The sequence below is a fragment of the Gouania willdenowi genome, chromosome 18, assembly GCF_900634775.1.
Source record: "Gouania willdenowi chromosome 18, fGouWil2.1, whole genome shotgun sequence".
Classification (NCBI taxonomy): Eukaryota; Metazoa; Chordata; class Actinopteri; order Blenniiformes; family Gobiesocidae; genus Gouania; species Gouania willdenowi.
Genome location: NC_041061.1, coordinates 2,681,955 through 2,700,138, shown reverse-complemented (window position 1 = coordinate 2,700,138; position 18,184 = coordinate 2,681,955). Strand labels below are relative to the sequence as shown.

The 18,184-nt window shown below is 36.8% G+C and overlaps 2 protein-coding genes and 2 non-coding genes across 4 annotated transcripts; all 4 read right to left on the bottom strand.

The window, feature by feature from the left end:
- Positions 1 to 2,272: 2,272 nt before the first annotated feature.
- rps4x (ribosomal protein S4 X-linked) lies at positions 2,273 to 9,574 on the bottom strand. The gene is made up of 7 exons (XM_028474866.1): positions 9,496 to 9,574; positions 8,883 to 8,960; positions 7,565 to 7,745; positions 5,716 to 5,813; positions 5,425 to 5,596; positions 4,304 to 4,461; positions 2,273 to 2,423 (listed from the first exon to the last, which is right to left on the bottom strand). The coding sequence occupies exons 1-7, from the start codon at positions 9,496 to 9,498 to the stop codon at positions 2,322 to 2,324; spliced, it is 792 nt and encodes a 263-aa protein (XP_028330667.1). The 5' UTR covers positions 9,499 to 9,574; the 3' UTR covers positions 2,273 to 2,321.
- On the bottom strand, positions 2,500 to 2,570 carry LOC114480922 (small nucleolar RNA SNORD61). Its single transcript, XR_003676200.1, has one exon. It is a non-coding gene; the product is annotated as a small nucleolar RNA SNORD61 (small nucleolar RNA).
- LOC114480921 (small nucleolar RNA SNORD61) lies at positions 4,672 to 4,742 on the bottom strand. Its single transcript, XR_003676199.1, has one exon. It is a non-coding gene; the product is annotated as a small nucleolar RNA SNORD61 (small nucleolar RNA).
- A 1,740-nt stretch (positions 9,575 to 11,314) lies between the features above and the next one.
- Positions 11,315 to 17,159, bottom strand: cited1 (Cbp/p300-interacting transactivator, with Glu/Asp-rich carboxy-terminal domain, 1). Its single transcript, XM_028474870.1, has 2 exons — positions 16,905 to 17,159; positions 11,315 to 12,907 (listed from the first exon to the last, which is right to left on the bottom strand). Exon 2 carries the CDS (start codon positions 12,886 to 12,888, stop codon positions 12,319 to 12,321), a length of 570 nt encoding a protein of 189 aa, XP_028330671.1. The 5' UTR covers positions 12,889 to 12,907; positions 16,905 to 17,159; the 3' UTR covers positions 11,315 to 12,318.
- Between the last annotated feature and the right edge of the window lie 1,025 nt (positions 17,160 to 18,184).

Here is an 18,184-nt window from a genome sequence, read left to right as displayed (position 1 = left end):
GGCGTGGCTTCTGTTGTTATTGTCCCGCCCCTTCACTCTGTGTGTGTGTGTGTGTGTGTGTGTGTGCGCGCGAGCACGATGAGTGAACGGCGTGATCACGGAAACATCTGGAAACCGTCCCAGACCAGCTCTCTGATTATAACCAATGAGTTCTCAACCTTGGGGTCGGAACCTCATTTGGGGTCGCGAGACACTGGGAGGGGGTCCCCAGATGTCTTCAAGAGACTAAGAATTTGAGCTCATTTTTGTTTATTTTTACCCTTTTTCTGCAACGACACCATATTTTACCCTATTTTTATCACTTTTTCTTGCCATATTTCTGCTCTTTTTAATGCATTTTTGCGACATTATTCCTATTTTCTGAACATTTTTTCCACTTTCTAGACATGTTCAGCACTTATAAACCCTTTACACCTAATGTCACATATGTTGACACATTATTGTCACTTTTAGCCTCTTCTTTTCAACATATTTCATGATTATTTTTGCCAATTTAACCACATTCAACATTTGTCATGCCCATTATTTGCCAATTTAAACCAATTGTTTTTACTTGTTTCTGCCACTTTTTAGACAATATTGACACTTTTTCTGTCTGTTTTTTGTCCACTCTAATGTTTTTAAAATCCCATTTCACCACCTTTTTTTTGGTCATTTTTAGTTTTAACCCATTTTATGTCTGATTAAAACAAGGATTTACATCTTTAAGATGACTATTTACTATGAGTAAATAATAATAACATATTATTAACCACTGCTTTAGTCCATGTTTTTGGTAATTTGACACCAGTTTCCACTAGTGTGTGTGTTTTCCATGCTTTTTAAAAAGTCCCTGAACACATCACCGTTATTTATGTGGGAGAGTGATGATCTCAGACTCAGCTGTTTCTAATCGGCTGATCAGTTGTCATGGTAACAGATCATCCAACAGTTGTGAATGATGATGTAACAGTTCTGCTGTTACCACGCCCTTTACAGAATAAAAATACCATGAAGTATTTATTATAACAAGAAAAACTTTTAAGAGAAAACACACTTTTATCATTTAAATATGTAATATTAAAAAATAAAAAAAAATGTAAAAAATATATATTAAAACACAAAAATATTTAATATTAATTATGAATGTGATTTAAATATTGAAAACAGAACTTCTAAAGTATAAAAATTAAACTGTTGTTTTAAATTTGGGGGGGGAGGGGATAAATAAAAGGATTAAACTATAAAATAAAAATAAGTGGTCAAGAATAAGAATTTATATACTTATAATATGAAAATAAAGTAAAAAAAAAAAATCTTAAATCAACATTCAAATTACATTCATAGAAAAACCACAAAATAAATACTTGATAAAAAAGATTAAAATAAACAAAATTTAGACTGTCTCATATTTTTAACATTAAAAGAAAAGGAAATAGAGTTAAACTACAAAATATTAAATCAGTAAGTGCAACCAAGAATAAACGTTTGTATCATATTTAAAAGGTAAAACTATATTTGAAAGCAACATTTTAATGTTTCTATTCATAGAAAAATTACAGAATAAAAATGTAAATAATTAAAAGTAAACAATGTTGAGGATGTTTATCATCAAATGAAACAAAATCAAAAAATAAACTGAAGAAAAAACAATACGGTGTTTATATATATATATAGAAAAAGGTTTCTTTCATTTAATGACATTTTCTACTGCAGTAAAATCAAAGTGTGTGTGTGTGTAAAGCTCAGCCTGTGAGACACACACAGTGACACAGTGTGAACAGGCTGCAGCTCAGCAGGCTCCATATAGACACACACACACACACAGGATATTTTTAGGAGAAACCACAACAAAGATCAGCAGGAAGAGACTCGACCATCTCACTGTCTCCAAATGAAGGCCCGCGGCCCTAATGTGGCCCCTCAGGGATTCAATCTGTGGGAACATTTTACTTTTAACAGGTTTCAACCTGTGGCTCTGGGGCCACACGAGGCTCATTTTGCATAATTTTGTCTTTTTTTAAAACATTGTGCAATTTTGTGTTTTACGCTTCATGTGTATTTTTGTGTATCAGGCTTTTTGTGTAGTTTTTCTCTGTAGTCTACTAACATATGTTGACGTGACTCAGCAGATCAATGACCTCACATGACCTGTCACATGCCAAAAATGCACGTTTTTCTGCCTGAATTAAACAGTTTTATTAAAGCAGGACTCACAGCTCCCCCTGGTGGTTAACATAAAGTAGTGAAATTAACCTTTTTTAAAAAAAAAGAAAATGTGATAAACATCAGGTTGTTTTTGTAAATAAAGTTTTATTTGTGTTGAGAGGGCGGGGCCATGTTTAGCTGCTGCCTTGCTTCGCGGCGAGCCTCTTGTCTCTCTCCTCAGCGATGGTCAGACGGATTCCCTTTCCTCTGGGCATCGACACCCACGGCTTGTTGCCCTGGAAACAGGTTAATAATGTTAGTAACACACTCCGTCACAACACGTCAACACACTGGACGTGACGCGTGTCAGTGGAGCTCAGCACTTCTTAGAGGAGTTGGTGGTTTAATTTCATTAATGGTCAAAACCAGGAAGTCATCACTGCTCCAGTCATAAAACCTCAACTGTTTATATCCTGGGCTCTTATTTTGAAAAGACTCAGATTTGATTCAACTCGTAGGGCCTCTGATTTTTTGGCATCATGAAAAACAAACAAATACAGATTTTGTTTTTTTTTCACAAAATCAAGCACAAATTTAAATCAGACACTGAATGTTTTGGGAAAATATCACATTTACACAATATTTGTGTTTGTAAATGAGTCGACAGAAACGTCAAATCTTGCACAAATAATGACATATGACGGACATTACTGTCTGAAATATAATATATATATTTATGACACGAACTAAACTATCTTTTCTGCTGCAAAACAAACATACCTTCAAGGGACAAACTAATAAAGTGAAACTCTTACCTACATGTTTTGGGACAGAACTTTTCACTGTTAAACAGGTGGGCTAATGTTAGCATTAGCATGTGTAGCTAACAGCTAGACGTCAAATCTCACGTCATCTCAGCTTGTGTTGGTTTTGGTGCAATAATTAATCCCATTAACAGTTTCAGGAATGTTTTTAGGAAATGTTGGTGTGTTCACACTAAACACAACTTCCAGTAGAGCTGGGCGCCATACTGGTTCGTACGGTAGATATTTGTTATGACAATTGTTAATAAACCGCCGTACCGGTGTATTTGATGACAACTTTCAGAACGCTACGCCGCGTTTCAGACTTTTTTCAACGTTGCACATCTAAATATGAAGGTAAACAGTAGCGCTCTGGTGTTAGTTACAGTATAAATCATCAGAATGACAACAAAGCTCTGAAGCTGCATGTGAGCATGAGCCTGCGTGCGCATGCCTCTGCTACAGGGGAACACTCACGAACACATAAGCACAGTTAGCTTAGCATGTCGGCAGTCATACACAAAAAAAAGAGAGCAAAGGATCGCAATTTGTAATTCCTATAATGCTGAAATAATTCCTGGTGGAACTGCAAACAAAACTCTACCTTATTCACCATAAGAAACTACCACACCACTGAGTATGTAGCATTTAAAGCTAGACATCAAGCTAATGCTAAAGCTAAGCTATTGCAAACTTGTATTACTACTAGTGTAGAATTATTCTATAATATTCACTGATCATGACAGTAAAATAAACCATCATAAGTCAAACGACTGCAGTAATTCATCTCTCAACCAGTAGAAAAAGCTGTGAACACCTGATTATGCATGAAAAAAAAAAACATCATATACCGTGAAACTGTTAGAATTCTGAAAAATACCGTGATATATATTTTTGGCCATACCGCCCAGCGCCAACTTCCAGCAACTATTGCACGAGTCGCTGGAAGTTGAAAATGTATTTGTCATGTGACTTCGAGTGACTCCACATTCAATCAACATGTTTTCTCGTGACGTCATTGTTGATGAGCAAAAAGCGCGACAATGCGACTCATCACGTGCGTTTTAAGCAACTATAGCTACTGAAGTCGCGTTCTTCACGACCGTAATGAGTCTGATTAAAGTTAATGTTGAAATGGAAGCTCAGAGATGTTGATTATGTGTGGTAGTATGCTAAGCTAGGTTAGCTAATATTGAACCCCTCGACCACAGGAAAATAATGAATTGAATTAGGCTTTATTTTGGTTTATTAGATTTGCATGTCAGTGAATGAAATCAGAGAAAGTTTGAAACAAATCGGACGCACAACGCGCACAAATGTTTAAGTGTTTGTGGCTTGAATAAAGTCTGCTCTGTGTTAGGCTCCGCCCTCACCTTGCCGATGATGAAGATGTTGGACAGCCTGGTAGCGAAGCTGTTTCCTGTGCTGTCCTTCACGTGCACCACATCAAAGGATCCAGGATGACGCTCCCTGTTGGTGATCACGCCGATACGCCCCAAGTTAGCCCCGCCCGTCACCATGCACAGGTTACCTGAGAAGAGGAGAGGAAGGGGCGGAGCTTAAAAAACATCCTCCATAACAAGCATTCAACGTGTTTTTTTTAAACTCTGAAAGTTGGAGCAGTTTAAAGTTCAAATCTATCATAGATTTTAGGACATTCATCTTCAATCTTAAACTGAAACTAATCATAGATATAGAAGAAGCAGAAGCTGTCATGTATCAGCTGTGACGTGTGTCAGTAGAGCTCAGCACTTCTTAGAGGAGTTGGTGGTTTAATTTCACGGAAGATCAAAACCAGGAAGTCATCACTGCTCCAATCATTAGCATTAATCAATGCCCTTCAAAATAAAAGCACGACATAGTTCTTCCACTGAGAACGATTCATAGATTTTTTTTTTGTTACAGACAATAACAGAATAGATGTGCTGCTTTTGTTTGTTATACATGTCTAAATCCGCTCTAGATCCGCTCCTTTACGGTCAGACTTAAAGAATAGATCTGTTCATGTTCTTTGTTACAGACATACAAACAGATCTGCGGTTGTCCTTTGTCACAGAAATATAAAGAGTAGATCTGCTACTGTCTATTGTTATAGAAGTATAAAGAATATATCTGTTTTTGTGCTTTTTTTTACAGACATGTAAATAGATCTGCTCATTTTCTTTGTCATAGACGTATAAGGAATAGATCTCCAGCTGTCCTTTGTTATAGACAAATAGATCTGCTCCTGTACTTTGTTATAGACATACAAAAAATAGGTTTGCAGTTGTCCTTTTGTCACAGAAATATGACTCAATCTGCTCATTTACTTTGGTATAGATGTATAAAGAATAGATCTGCTCAGGAGATATATCTTTGCAAATGTGATTTTTCCTCTGAGACTGAGAAGGAACTCCACGTAGCTTAGCATGTAGCAGCTTAGTTACCAGGTGCTGTTCTCCTGCTGATATTTGATCAATAATCCAGAGGCGTAGACATAGAGCAGTAAACGTACCGGTGTCAAACTTGATGAACTCGGTGATCTTTCCAGTCTCCAGGTCGATGCGGATGGTGTCGTTGACCTTGATGAGGGGGTCAGGGTAGCGGATGGTTCTAGCGTCGTGTGTCACCAGGTGAGGGATTCCTTTGGTGCCGATGATGATTTTCTTCACCTTACACAGTTTGTACTGCAGAGTGAGGAAGAGGAGGAGCTTTAATCACTTCATCAAACGTCTCTATTTCATAAACTCATCTCTACCCTTCAGACTCTAGATTTATTAAGTTACTGTCGTTAATCAGTTCCTACCTTGGCCTCCTCAGCGGTGATACGGTGGACGGTGAATCGTCCTTTCACGTCGTAGATCAGACGGAAATGTTCGCCCGTTTTCTCGATGCTGATCACGTCTGAGAGGAAAACACAACGAGGAAGTTTCATTATCAAAATCCTGACCATCTGATGTTTTTGTGAAATATTAGGACGATTTAAGGTAAAATAAAACTCAAACGAACACAGATCAAGTTCTACCTCCTGTGGTGGCTAATTATACACAGCTGTATTACTGTGAAGGCTAAAGCCACAATAGCAACGAGAGCTAATGCTGATGTCAGAGCCCAATCGTTTCAGATCCTTTCAATAAAATACATTTAAATATCACGTAACAGCAGCTGTCGTAAAAAACGCGAGTGAAGGAAGTGACGTAGTCTACGCACATCGCACAAAGGATCTGAAAGGCTCAGGCACTGACAGCTACGTAGCTAATGCTTCCAAAGTCCCTTTTCCTAAAAAGTGACTTACAAATTTAGTTTTATTTTTTCATAAATTACGTTTTTTCCTCCTTAATTTTTTAAAGCAAATATTCATTTTTAACATCTGTAAGGAAACAAGATAAATACTAATACATTTAAAAAAAAACCTCGTGATTAAACAAAAATGTATGTCACAAATAAAGTAAGAGACAATTGAAGGGTAAATATAAGTTGTAGTGACTTTAACCCTTTTTAATGTGGCTCAGTATTTATGAGTCAGTGATGATTTGCGTTGTTTTTGAACGGTGTTTCTGGTGGTTTAGGCAGAGTTTAATGCAGCCAGGACGACTGGGGGATGAGGGGGTGCACCTAACAAACGGACCCCGGAAACATTTCCCCTTCATGGTGATGGCGTTTTATGCCGATTCTGTCCATTTCTGTGATTAACCGTTTTTATTGCTCAATTCCATGATTCCGTCCTCGATTCCATTAACGCAAATATATATACTGTATATTATATATATATTAAATGGCCCTACTTTAACTATTATAGCATAGCTTATATGTTGTTAGTTTGTTTTTTCAGATGCAAACCCTTAAAATATGGTTAGTCAATTAAAGCCACATGTCAAATGTCACACGAGGACCTTTATTAACATAAGTGTAGAGAACAATATCATTTATAAAACTATGTGCATTTGTGCACATTTTAAAAACAACTTCAGCTGAACAAAGTGCTGGACAATTTTTTATTATTAATTTAATTATTTATTATTACTGACAATTGTAAATTTATCAGATACTATTATCCAGTGGCATGCAGAATATATAAACAGTTACCACTGCTAACACGCGCTGTCATGATGGCCTTCTAAGGACTGTCCCTTTAAGGCAGCCATGGTAACGTCAGGTCAGAGTTGAGTCAGACCTGCTTACTTCCTGGGTTGTACTGAGCTCATGGACAGAGTTTTATGTTACTTTTCTGTTACCATTTTGTCTGAAACGCCATAATCAGTGTTTAATCTTTCCCTGCATAGAAAAACGTGCAGTGTGACGTACGAGTTGTTTTGAGTTCTGTTTATAACGTTATCGACCCACTCTTAACCCCACATAGGGTCCCGACCCCAAGGTTGAAAAACACTGCTTTAAGTCTTTATTAAGAAAAAAAAAAAACAGTCCAGTTTCTCTGTAACTGATCCATTTCACAGACGGACATCTGAAGCTCCAGGGCACAGACATGTAGATGACAGAAGCTAAGTTTACACAACAATCAACACTTTTCAGCCTCCCTCTGAGCATTAGATTAAATCACCTCCATGAGGTGCTGCAGAAGGTGTGACAGGACGGACACACTCACAGACCAGATCAGTGTGTGTGTGTGTGTGTGTGTGTGTGTGTGTGTGACGTACCCATGAACCCAGCTGGGTAGGTGACGTCAGTGCGAACCTTCCCATCGATCTTGATGAACCTCTGCATGCAGATCTTCTTCACTTCGTCCCCAGTCAGAGCGTATTTCAGACGGTTCCTCAGGAAGATGATGAGGGGGAGACACTCCCTCAGTTTGTGGGGACCGGTGGAGGGACGCGGAGCCTGAGGGTGGAAACCACGTTAGCGTCACTCAAACTATTCACTGTGTTCACACTAAACAGATCTACACCTTTACACCAAAAACACAGTTTTTGTTTAAAACTCACTGCATTTTTAAGAAAAAATGGTTACATAAGCTTTCAAAATAAAACACATTTGGTTTGTAATTTAATTTACTGTAAATAAATAATCCCTTAATCAACCATTATTTGATGGTGATTTAAACAATTTTGTTCCATTTATGATACAATTAATAATCAAATAAACCATAGGATACGCAGAGGTTTAATTTTTCTTTGAAACACTTGTTTTATTTTTTAAAAAGCTGTCAAAAAACAATGTAAGTTAACTAATGCATCAAATTATCACTATAAGGCCATTTGTTTTACTGCAAAATGATAATTTAGAATGATTACATTTAATCCAAGTCTAATGCTGCAGAATATGATGCGTTTGTCCATGAATGACAAATATTTATGGTTAAAACAAGACTATTTTAGGCACATCAAATATTGTTACGCAACTAATTTAGATTAATTTAATACAAAGTCTAGTTCATGTTTTGTATCTAGTCCCATCACGAGTTAAAACTTTATAACTATATTTGGTTGTTTTTCCCACTCAAAATTCAGGTTTAACCATTACCATATTATTCATTAACTAGACTTTGCGCGTTTTCAAGGTAAAATAATAAACACATTGTTTCAGTCATTTACCAAAAAACATTCAAATTGAATAAACGTTGCTTCTCGTGTCAAATAATGTTGTGCGAATAACTTCATTTAATTAATTAGAGTCCCACATTTAGTAAAAAACTATTAAAAAAATCTAAGTGTTTTTTTCCGCAATTTGATTGTTGTCGTTATCAGTTTTATTGCGCTATTTAGAATTGAAGTATTTAGAAGAGTAATGTAAACAGCTATAGAGTTTGAAAATGACAAAAACTTACTAAAAACTAGATATTTTGATGTAAATTGTTTGACTCTGGATATTTTGCGCTGTCAACACTTTATTCTTGTGTTCTCCGCCTCCACAAGAGAAAAATACTTATTTTTAATTTGTGAAATAAGTTAACATTTAACTTCTTAAATATTAATCTTCACATAGATGAACACAGTGTAAAAATGAGGCTAAACTCACGAACACTCCGGTCAGTTTGTCCAGCATCCAGTGCTTAGGCGCTGCGACGCGCTTCAGGTGCTTCTTCGGTCCTCTTGCCTAGAAAAAAAAGAACAAAACACATTAAATAAAAATTTAAATCATCATGAACTATAGAGTTAATGTTTTTAAAGCTTCAGCTGGATTCTAGCGGTGTAATGTAAAGTAAAATTGAGCCGATCACTATCGCCAGAATCAAGGTTAGCATAGTTTTGCTAGTAGCGGCCTAGCAAAAAAGCAGACTTATGATTTATAAACATGGAATACACAACTATGTGGAATTTGAAACAATATTCTACAAGTATGCATACAATAACGCTAACTTTCACAGTGACAATCAAAGAGAAATCATGAATCTAACGTTAGCAGCTTTAGCCACACCAATGCTAACCCCGGCTCTCTGTGTATTAACCGGTGTCGGTAACTTAAAGATCAAATATGATCTAATGAACACCTATTTAAACCATAATAACGACTCGTATGTGTTTATGAGATGATATTTGAGGTACAGGCACAGATAAATGTTCGATGAACGATCAGAAAAAGCAGATGTTAGCGGATAAAATCCGCTGAGAATGGACATGTTTCTGCTCACCATGTTGGAGTCTGCGCGGAAAAGGACTTTACAGCTTCCGGTTAGGAAAGATAACTCGGGCTACGGAGGCCTGGGAGAGACAGAACGCGAAGGACGAAACAAGAACTACTTTTTTCTCTTTACTTCAGTATGTTCGTTTTGTAAGAACTGGCAAAAAGTTTTTTTTTTTTTCTTCCTTTAATTCTTTTTTTGCATGTCCCTTTAGGAGCTCTGTATGTTACATTTTTATTTTATTTCATTTTATTTGACTTTGTGTTTTAAAATTTAAATAATCATAATAATAATTACATAATTAAATTAATGTCATTTTTAATTTATTTTTTAAACTTCTTGCCACCATACTTAACTTAAAATACCTAATTTTGAACATTGTAATTTAATTTGTTTAGCTTCAATATATACCAGCATAACTTATTATTATTATTATTATTATTATTATTATTATTATTATTATTATTATTATTATTATTATTATTATTATTATTATTATTATTATTATCTTAATAAATGTCCACCCAAATAATAAAATCCTCATCAGGCAGATGGTCGTATTCTTTAAGCCGTTACTTATATTCACCAGCAGAGGGCGACAAGTTGCTGAGTAATTAAACTAAAGTTCTACTTCCATAAAAAAGACCAAAGAGACACAAAATGGCAACACAAATTCATTAAATTAAATCTCTACATGTGGTTTTAGATATTATAGCCCCGCCTCTTTACCCTTTGACCCTGCTCAGCCAGCACCGCTACATGCTAAGCTAACACAAGGGGAATACTGTATATTTTGGGGTCACTTTTGTCTTGTTATTTTATATATATGTATTCTTTTATTGTGAATTTTGGAGCAATTTTGATTGTTTTGCTGTTATTTTGTGTATTTTTGTCATTTATTTTGTTTTTCTTGTTTTTGTGTGAACGTTGGAGTCATTTTTGTCTTTTTGTTGTATTTGTTGTCCTTTTGCGTGTTTTTTCTTTCTTTTTTTTTTTTGTCATTTTTGTGCTCTCGTGTCTTTTTGTGCGTTTTTGTTTTCCTGCCCTGTGATTTTTGGAGTTTTGTGTATTTTTGTTGTTTAGTGTGTTTTTGTTCTCTTTTCTTGTGAACTTTGAAGTAATTTTCTTCTTGATGTTGTATTTTTGTTTATTGTGTTTTTGTTGCTCTTTTTTGTTGTCATTTTGTGTATTTTTGTTCTCCTTTTGGTTGATTTTTGGAGTCATTTTTGTCTTTTTGTTGTAATTTTGTAGTTTAGTGTGTTTTTGTTGCTCTTTTGTGTGTTTTTAGTCATTTTTTACTTTTTGTTGTCTTTTCGTGTATTTTTGTAGTTTAGTGTTTTTTGTTTTCCTTTTTTGTGAAATTTCGAGTCATTTCCGTCTTTTTATTCTAATTTCATGTAAGTGTGCTTCTTATGGTATTATTATTGTAATTTTGTGTTGTTTTGTGGTCTTCTTGTGTATTTTTGCAGTCCATCCATCCATCCATTTTCTTACCCGCTTGCGCCTTTTTCAGGGTGGCAGGGGTACACCCTGGACATCGCAGGGCAACACACACACACACACACACACACACACAATGTCATTTTGTGTGTTTTTTGTCCTCCTTTTGTAAGTTCCAAAAGGAGGAGGTCATCACGTTGGTTTGATACCGTCTTCTTGAAAATGTGTAGAAGAAGAACCTACAAGCATTAAAAAATGAACGTAAATCTCTTTTTCTCGAGCAGTTTTTTATTCACACTCTGAGAAAAGTTTGTTCTAATGGAAACAATCATTGGTTACAAAACAACATCCTGAACCTTTACAGAAGCTCCAAATCTTAGCAGTGAAAAGTAGCAGCCTTTATTAAAACAAGGACTTTAAAAAAAAAAAAAGTGATACGGATATGATAGAAACAGGTCCTTGTTGCTATGGTGAGTTCTTTAGAAACCTTTCCTTTGGTTTGTCATGTGACTGTAGATACTGAACAGGCTTTATATCCCCATCATGTTGAGTTTGATGCTTCTTGGCAACGATGGTCCGGGTCACGGTCGACACAATCAAGCCTATTCATGTCCTCCGCCTTCTGCAGGACTTTCACCAAAGACCCAACCACGCCGTGCCACAGGAGCCCTCCTTGTCCGGGAAGCCTGATAGCCATCAGCCACTGTCTTAAATAACCCGCTCGTTGAGCAGTAAGAAAGAAGGTACATGGAGATAACTGCTTTTCAGACAATCGGTGTCTTTGTCAGGCCCAGAGACAAGAGTTAGAGGAGTCCGTGTCCCGTGAGACCAAAGCCTCAGATCGTCAAGAAGGAAAACCGGGAGCGTAGTCTTTGTCGTCTTTTCCCAAACTCCTGGAAAGTCCCATTTTTTGTCATTTGATTTGGTCAAAAAAAGGAATGCAAGGAGAGAGTCCAAAAGGTGTGTCTTACTCGTCTCTTGTGTTTGGTTTCGGATCAAATGTCTGCACAGTCCTTCACATGTCTGTCAACTTGTCTTCATTAGGCCGGAACGACTGAAGTGAAAGGATTCTGTACTCTGCTCAGGAACCAGTCAGAGAAACAAACCCAGTGCGAGTCATTAATGGAAGTCTTTCTTCAACATCGTCTCTGGAAGCAGAAAAACTAGAGTCTAGGAACGACCGAGGTGAAAGGACTCTGTACTCTACTCAGGAACCAGTCAGAGAAACAAACTCAACGAGTCACTAATGGAAGTCTTTCCTCAGCATCGTCTCTCAGAAGAGAAGTAGAGTCTAATCTCCTGGACTCATCGCTCAGAGCCGCTCGCTTTGGTTTCCTTGATTCTGTCGAGCAAGAAAAGTTAAGAAAGGAAAAGAGAACACGGGGTGGGAGGTCAGCACCCGGCCGGCACGTCCGACATGAAGTCAAACTCGTTCTGTCCCAGCCAGAGTTCAGGTAGCTCGTTAGCTCGGTCCAAACCCAACTCCACCACCAGGGACATGAGGACCTCCTCGTCCACGGGGTCAAAGTCAATTATTCCGCCTGTGACCTGGCCCTGGTTCCCCAGGCTAATCCCAACACCCACCCCGCTGCCGGACGACGCTAGGAGCGGGTTCGCCGTTCCCAACGAGGGTCCGCCGAACCCCTTCTGAGTGGCGGTGACAGCCGGGTGTCCACCGGGGGCGCCGGCCAGGGTCTGGTAGTGCGAGTTGAGCTTCTGCAGCTGCATGCTTGCGATTAGGTGCGGCCCGGTCTGGAGACAGAACGGCGGCTGCTTGGCTAGTTGCACTGACGACGATGACAACAAGGAGTTCGGCGAGGGGGCGGGGCCAGGAGAGGGAGAGAAGGAGGCCACAGAGGTCTTGGAGGAAGTGTAGTGGAGCAGGGAGGAGAGATGAGAGGAGGAGGAGGAGAGGTCCTTCATCACGGCGAGGGCGTTTCCAGGAAGCACCAGTGAGGTCATCACTGGGAGGAGCCAAAGCCTGGAAAACAAGGAAAAATGGGAGCGTCACATCACTGAAAATAAATAGTACATTAGTATGAGTAGCATGGTAGTATTAGAATTTTAGTATGAGTAGTATACATTAGTATGAGTAGTACTTTAGTATGAGTAGTACGTTAGTATGAGTAGTATACGTTAGTATGAGTAGTACTTTAGCATGAGTAGTATCTTAGCATGAGTAGTACGTTAGTATGAGTAGTATACATTAGTATGAGTAGTACATTAGTATGAGTAGTACTTTAGTATGAGTAGTATGTTAGTATGAGTAGTACGTTAGTATGAGTAGTATACGTTAGTATGAGTAGTACATTAGTATGAGCAGTATACATTAGTATGAGTAGTACGTTAGTATGAGTAGAATACGTTAGTATGAGTAGTACGTTAGTATGAGTAGTACGTATTAGTATGAGTAGTACGTTAGTATGAGTAGTACGTATTAGTATGAGTAGTACTTTAGTATGAGTAGTACGTTAGTATGAGTAGTATACGTTAGTATGAGTAGTACTTTAGCATGAGTAGTATGTTAGTATGAGTAGTACGTTAGTATGAGTAGTACGTTAGTATGAGTAGTATACGTTAGTATGAGTAGTACTTTAGCATGAGTAGTATGTTAGTATGAGTAGTACGTTAGTATGAGTAGTACGTTAGTATGAGTAGTATACGTTAGTATGAGTAGTACATTAGTATGAGCAGTATACATTAGTATGAGTAGTACATTAGTATGAGTAGTACGTTAGTATGAGTAGAATACGTTAGTATGAGTAGTACGTTAGTATGAGTAGTACGTATTAGTATGAGTAGTACGTTAGTGTGAGTAGTACGTTAGTATGAGTAGTACGTTTGTATGAGTAGTATACATTAGTATGAGTAGTACGTTAGTATGAGTAGTACGTTAGTATGAGTAGTACGTTAGTATGAGTAGAATATGTTAGTATGAGTAGTATACGTTAGTATGAGTAGTATACGCTAGTATGAGTAGTACATTAGTATGAGTAGTACGTTAGTATGAGTAGTATACATTAGTATGAGTAGTATACGTTAGTATGAGTAGTATACGTTAGTATGACATTTACAACACGGCCAAAGACTTTCAGTTCGTGGGCTTTGAATCTGTTTCTCAACGTGGTCGACCTTCATATCCACCAACCGCTGCCGACAACAAACTGGGAATCAAACCAAAGAATATTCCCACATTTCTACGACCCCTGAGCCACGGTCGCCTTTAAAAACCAACCGATAGGAGAACGAGACAAACTTAGTGAATCTGAGCCTGAAGCAGCACATGACCTAGTGAGCAGCAAATTAACCATGAAAAGACTCTGTGTGTGTGTGTGTAGTTTACAACACAACAGAGCCATTCAGTTAGAACTAACTCACCCTCAGCCTTAATAGACACACTGTGAACCAAATATTTAACTATACCAGTGGTCTGCAACCTGCGGCTCTGGAGCCTAATGTGGCCCTTTGACTCTTTTGCAATGGCTCCCTATAACTTTAAAAAAATTGATTGAACTAAAGTTATTTTTTACAGAGGCTATTATTGACAAATAAAATCAAGATATAACATTTTGTTAACCTAAAATAAATGACGTTGTGCAATTACTGAGTTTTAAATCCCTGGTAAGAAACTAAACCAACACAAACATTATTGTGGAAGAAAACAGAGATTTGAATTGTTTTGGAACAGATTCATGTGCAGGTTAAATTATGTATGTTTTATGTGTGGCAAGAAATGAGGAATTAGCATGTGTTGATCACATGATCATGTGTTATCATATTCATGTTACTTTTTGTAGCCTTTCAAATACATTAACTAAAAAATCTACTTTATATAACATTGTGTTCATGTAAACTGAGATGTGTAAGAATTTGAAGATGAAGATACTGTTTTATTCATTGATGTTAATTTATTTTAAACTATTTTTAAGTTTCCATTTACATGATCAATATAAATCACATCAAATTAAAACAAACATTATTCTACATAATTTTAAATGTATATCATTTAATTCACTGTATTGTCTTCATAGAGAAGGTATTTATGGCTCCAGGAGGACTTCAATCCAGGTGAGATGATGGTTCCTTGTAGAGTAAAGGTTGCAGACCCCTGAACTATACACTAGATCTGATTTGATCAGAGAAAAATCAAAGAGACCGTACCCTACAAGAAGAAAAATAAATAATAGAAAAATCATACATTTGTATATGTATATACAGTATATAACTAGGGCTGGAACTTTATCACGATTCATTATTTACAGAAAAATAATGAAGTTCATAGCGGGTTTTTACATTTTTTTACTCCTGGTGTACTCATGATACACAGAGCACAACACAAGAAACAGGAGAACCAGAGGAGACATGTGGCTGTTAGCTTTAGATTGTGTGTGTGTTGGATGTAAATGTGTGTGTGTGTGTGTGTGTGTGCAGAAAGACACACAGAGGCTCATGTTTAAAGTCCTCGACCTGGTTTCTATTACATGTGGTTCAAACACATACACACACACACTCACACACACACACTGTTCAACAGATTTTTTCCACAAACCTTCTTCACGTCCCAGTTTGAAGGAAACAAGAAACCATTCAAACCAGTTTAGGTTAAACTTATCCTCTATAGTTAATGAACTACAACCTTTTAAATAATAGAATATAAAAGTTTAAATATGATTTGTTGGGTAAGTTTGAAACCTGAAATCTGATGAAGTTTCACAACGTTTTAAATTATTGTTTAAAGGCTGAAGTAATGTTTTTATTTGAATGTACAGGAAGAATTTCAAGAGATAAAAATCCACTTTGTTTTTTCCTACGAGGCACGCTATTGGCTGAAGAAAGCACCAATCAGAAGCCTCAGCCTGCAGTGGTTATAAAGAGAATGTAAATAAATCAATAAATAATGAATAAAAAGATCAAAATAATCATTGACAATAATAAAAAAGTCTCCTTTTAACTTCATATTTCTACACTTTTAACAAACACACGTTCAATAGATATTATACATAGAATAAATATGTTAAACACTCGTTTAACCCCAGACTTTTATTTTGGTAGATTTTACCCACATTTTTAAATTCTAGTGGATTTTAACCCGAGACTTTTATTTTGGTGGATTTTAATGTGGGAGACATAAAGAGAAGACATGACAAGATGACGAAAGACAAGACAAAAACAAGACGAGACGAGGAAAGCATGAGTCAAGACAAGACAAAAACAGACAAAAATAAACAGGACAAGATGTGATTAGACAAATACATGACTAGACGAGAAAAGCACAAGCCAAGACAAGACAAAAAAGAAAAAAAACAAGGCTAGACACAAGACAAAAACAGGACAAGGAAAGCATGAGTTAAGACAAGACAAAAACAGGACAAGATAAATAACAGACAAAAACAAGACATAAGACAAACGTAAACAGGACGAGATGACGCTACAAGACATTATAAGACAATATCAGACAAAAACAGGACAAGACGAGGAAAGCATGAGTCAAGACAAGACAAAAACAGGACAGAAACAGACAAAACCGAAACAAGGAAAGTAAAAGAAAAGACATGGTAAGACAAAAAATAAACAGGACAAGACATGATTAGACAAATACATGACTAGACGAGAAAAGCACAAGAAAAGACAAGACAAAAAAGAAAAAAAACAAGGCTAGACACAAGACAGGACAGGACAAGGAAAGCATGAGTTAAGACAAGACAAAAACAAAACAAGACAAATAACAGACAAAAACAAGACATAAGACAAACGTAAACAGGACGAGATGACATTATGAGACATTACAAGACAAAAACAGGATGATCTTAGAGTTTAGAAGATAAGACTAAACAATACAAAAACAAGACCCAAAAGTCCAAAACAAATCATGAGAAGAACAAAACAGGACAAAACCAAGACTAGACACACACACACACACACACACACACACACACACACACACACACACACACACACACACACACACACACACTAACCTGACAGTTTGTAGAACTCTGACTCCAGAGGCTGAAGACGATCCACAAAGTCCACAGAGGTTAAAGTTAACAGATGAAATAAGTCTGAGTTTGACTCATAGAGCCACTGATCTCTCACACACACACACACACTCCATCACACACACACACACACACTCCATCACACACACACTCCATCACACACACACATTGTCTGCGTGCTGGAGCTCCTTAATGAGTCTGGACCAGAGTGAAACAACATTTACTGCCTCTCAGTGTGTGTGTGTGTGTGTGTGTGTGTGTGTGTGTGTGTCATAAACTGTGGACTGGATCCAGTCTGGATTTGGATACTAGGACCATCACCATAAAGGATATGAAAACCTCAATTTTATGTGAAAAGACATAAATATTATAGTATAAACATGATTTTATTTTTTAACTTTATATTTCTGCACTTGTAATATATATATATATATATAAATGAATAAAACATGTTAAACTCTCTTATTTTGGTGGATTTTAACCCCACACCTTTATTTTGAAGGATTATAACACCAGCCTTTTATTTTTGAAGATTTTAACCCCATGATTTTATTTTGGTAGATTCCAACCCTAGACATTTATTATGGTAGATTCCAACCTTAGACATTTATTTTGGTAGATCCCAACCCTAGACATTTATTTTGGTAGATTCCAACCCTAGACATTTATTTTGGTAGATTCCAACCCTAGACATTTATTTTGGTAGATTCCAACCCTAGACATTTATTTTGGTAGATTCCAACCCTAGACATTTATTTTAGTAGATTCCAACCATAGACATTTATTTTGGTAGATTCGAACCTTAGACATTTATTATGGTATATTCCAACCCTAGACATTTATTTTTGGTAGATTTCAACTCTAGAAAATTATTTTGGTAGATTCCCACCCAGACATTTATTTTGGTAGATTCTAACCCCAGACTTTTTTTTGGTAGAGTCACATCCTAGACTTTTATTTTGGTATATTCCAACCAGATACATTTATTTTGGTAGATTCTAACCCCAGACTTTTATTTTGGTAGATTCCAACCCCAGACTTTTATTTTGGTATATTCCAACCAGAGACTTTTATTTTGGTATATTCCAACCCCAGACTTTTATTTTGGTAGATTCCAACCCCAGACTTTTATTTTGGTAGATTCCAACCCTAGACTTTTATTTAGGCTCCAGGTCCGGTTGGCTCCGCCCTCCAGGCTTTGTGAGCAGATGTTCAGTCTCTCGCTCAGACAGGATGAACTTATTTCATCTTTTCTGTTT

Excerpts from the sequence above, each read along its gene's own strand:
- cited1 (XM_028474870.1), bottom strand. The coding sequence starts at position 12,888 with ATGACCTCACTGGTGCTTCCTGGAAACGCCCTCGCCGTGATGAAGGAC.
- rps4x (XM_028474866.1), bottom strand. Across the intron at positions 4,462-5,424 it reads GTTCATCAAGTTTGACACCG|GTAACCTGTGCATGGTGACG; the intron begins GTACGTTTACTG and ends TCCTCTTCTCAG. Across the intron at positions 2,424-4,303 it reads ACATCTTCATCATCGGCAAG|GGCAACAAGCCGTGGGTGTC; the intron begins GTGAGGGCGGAG and ends ACCTGTTTCCAG.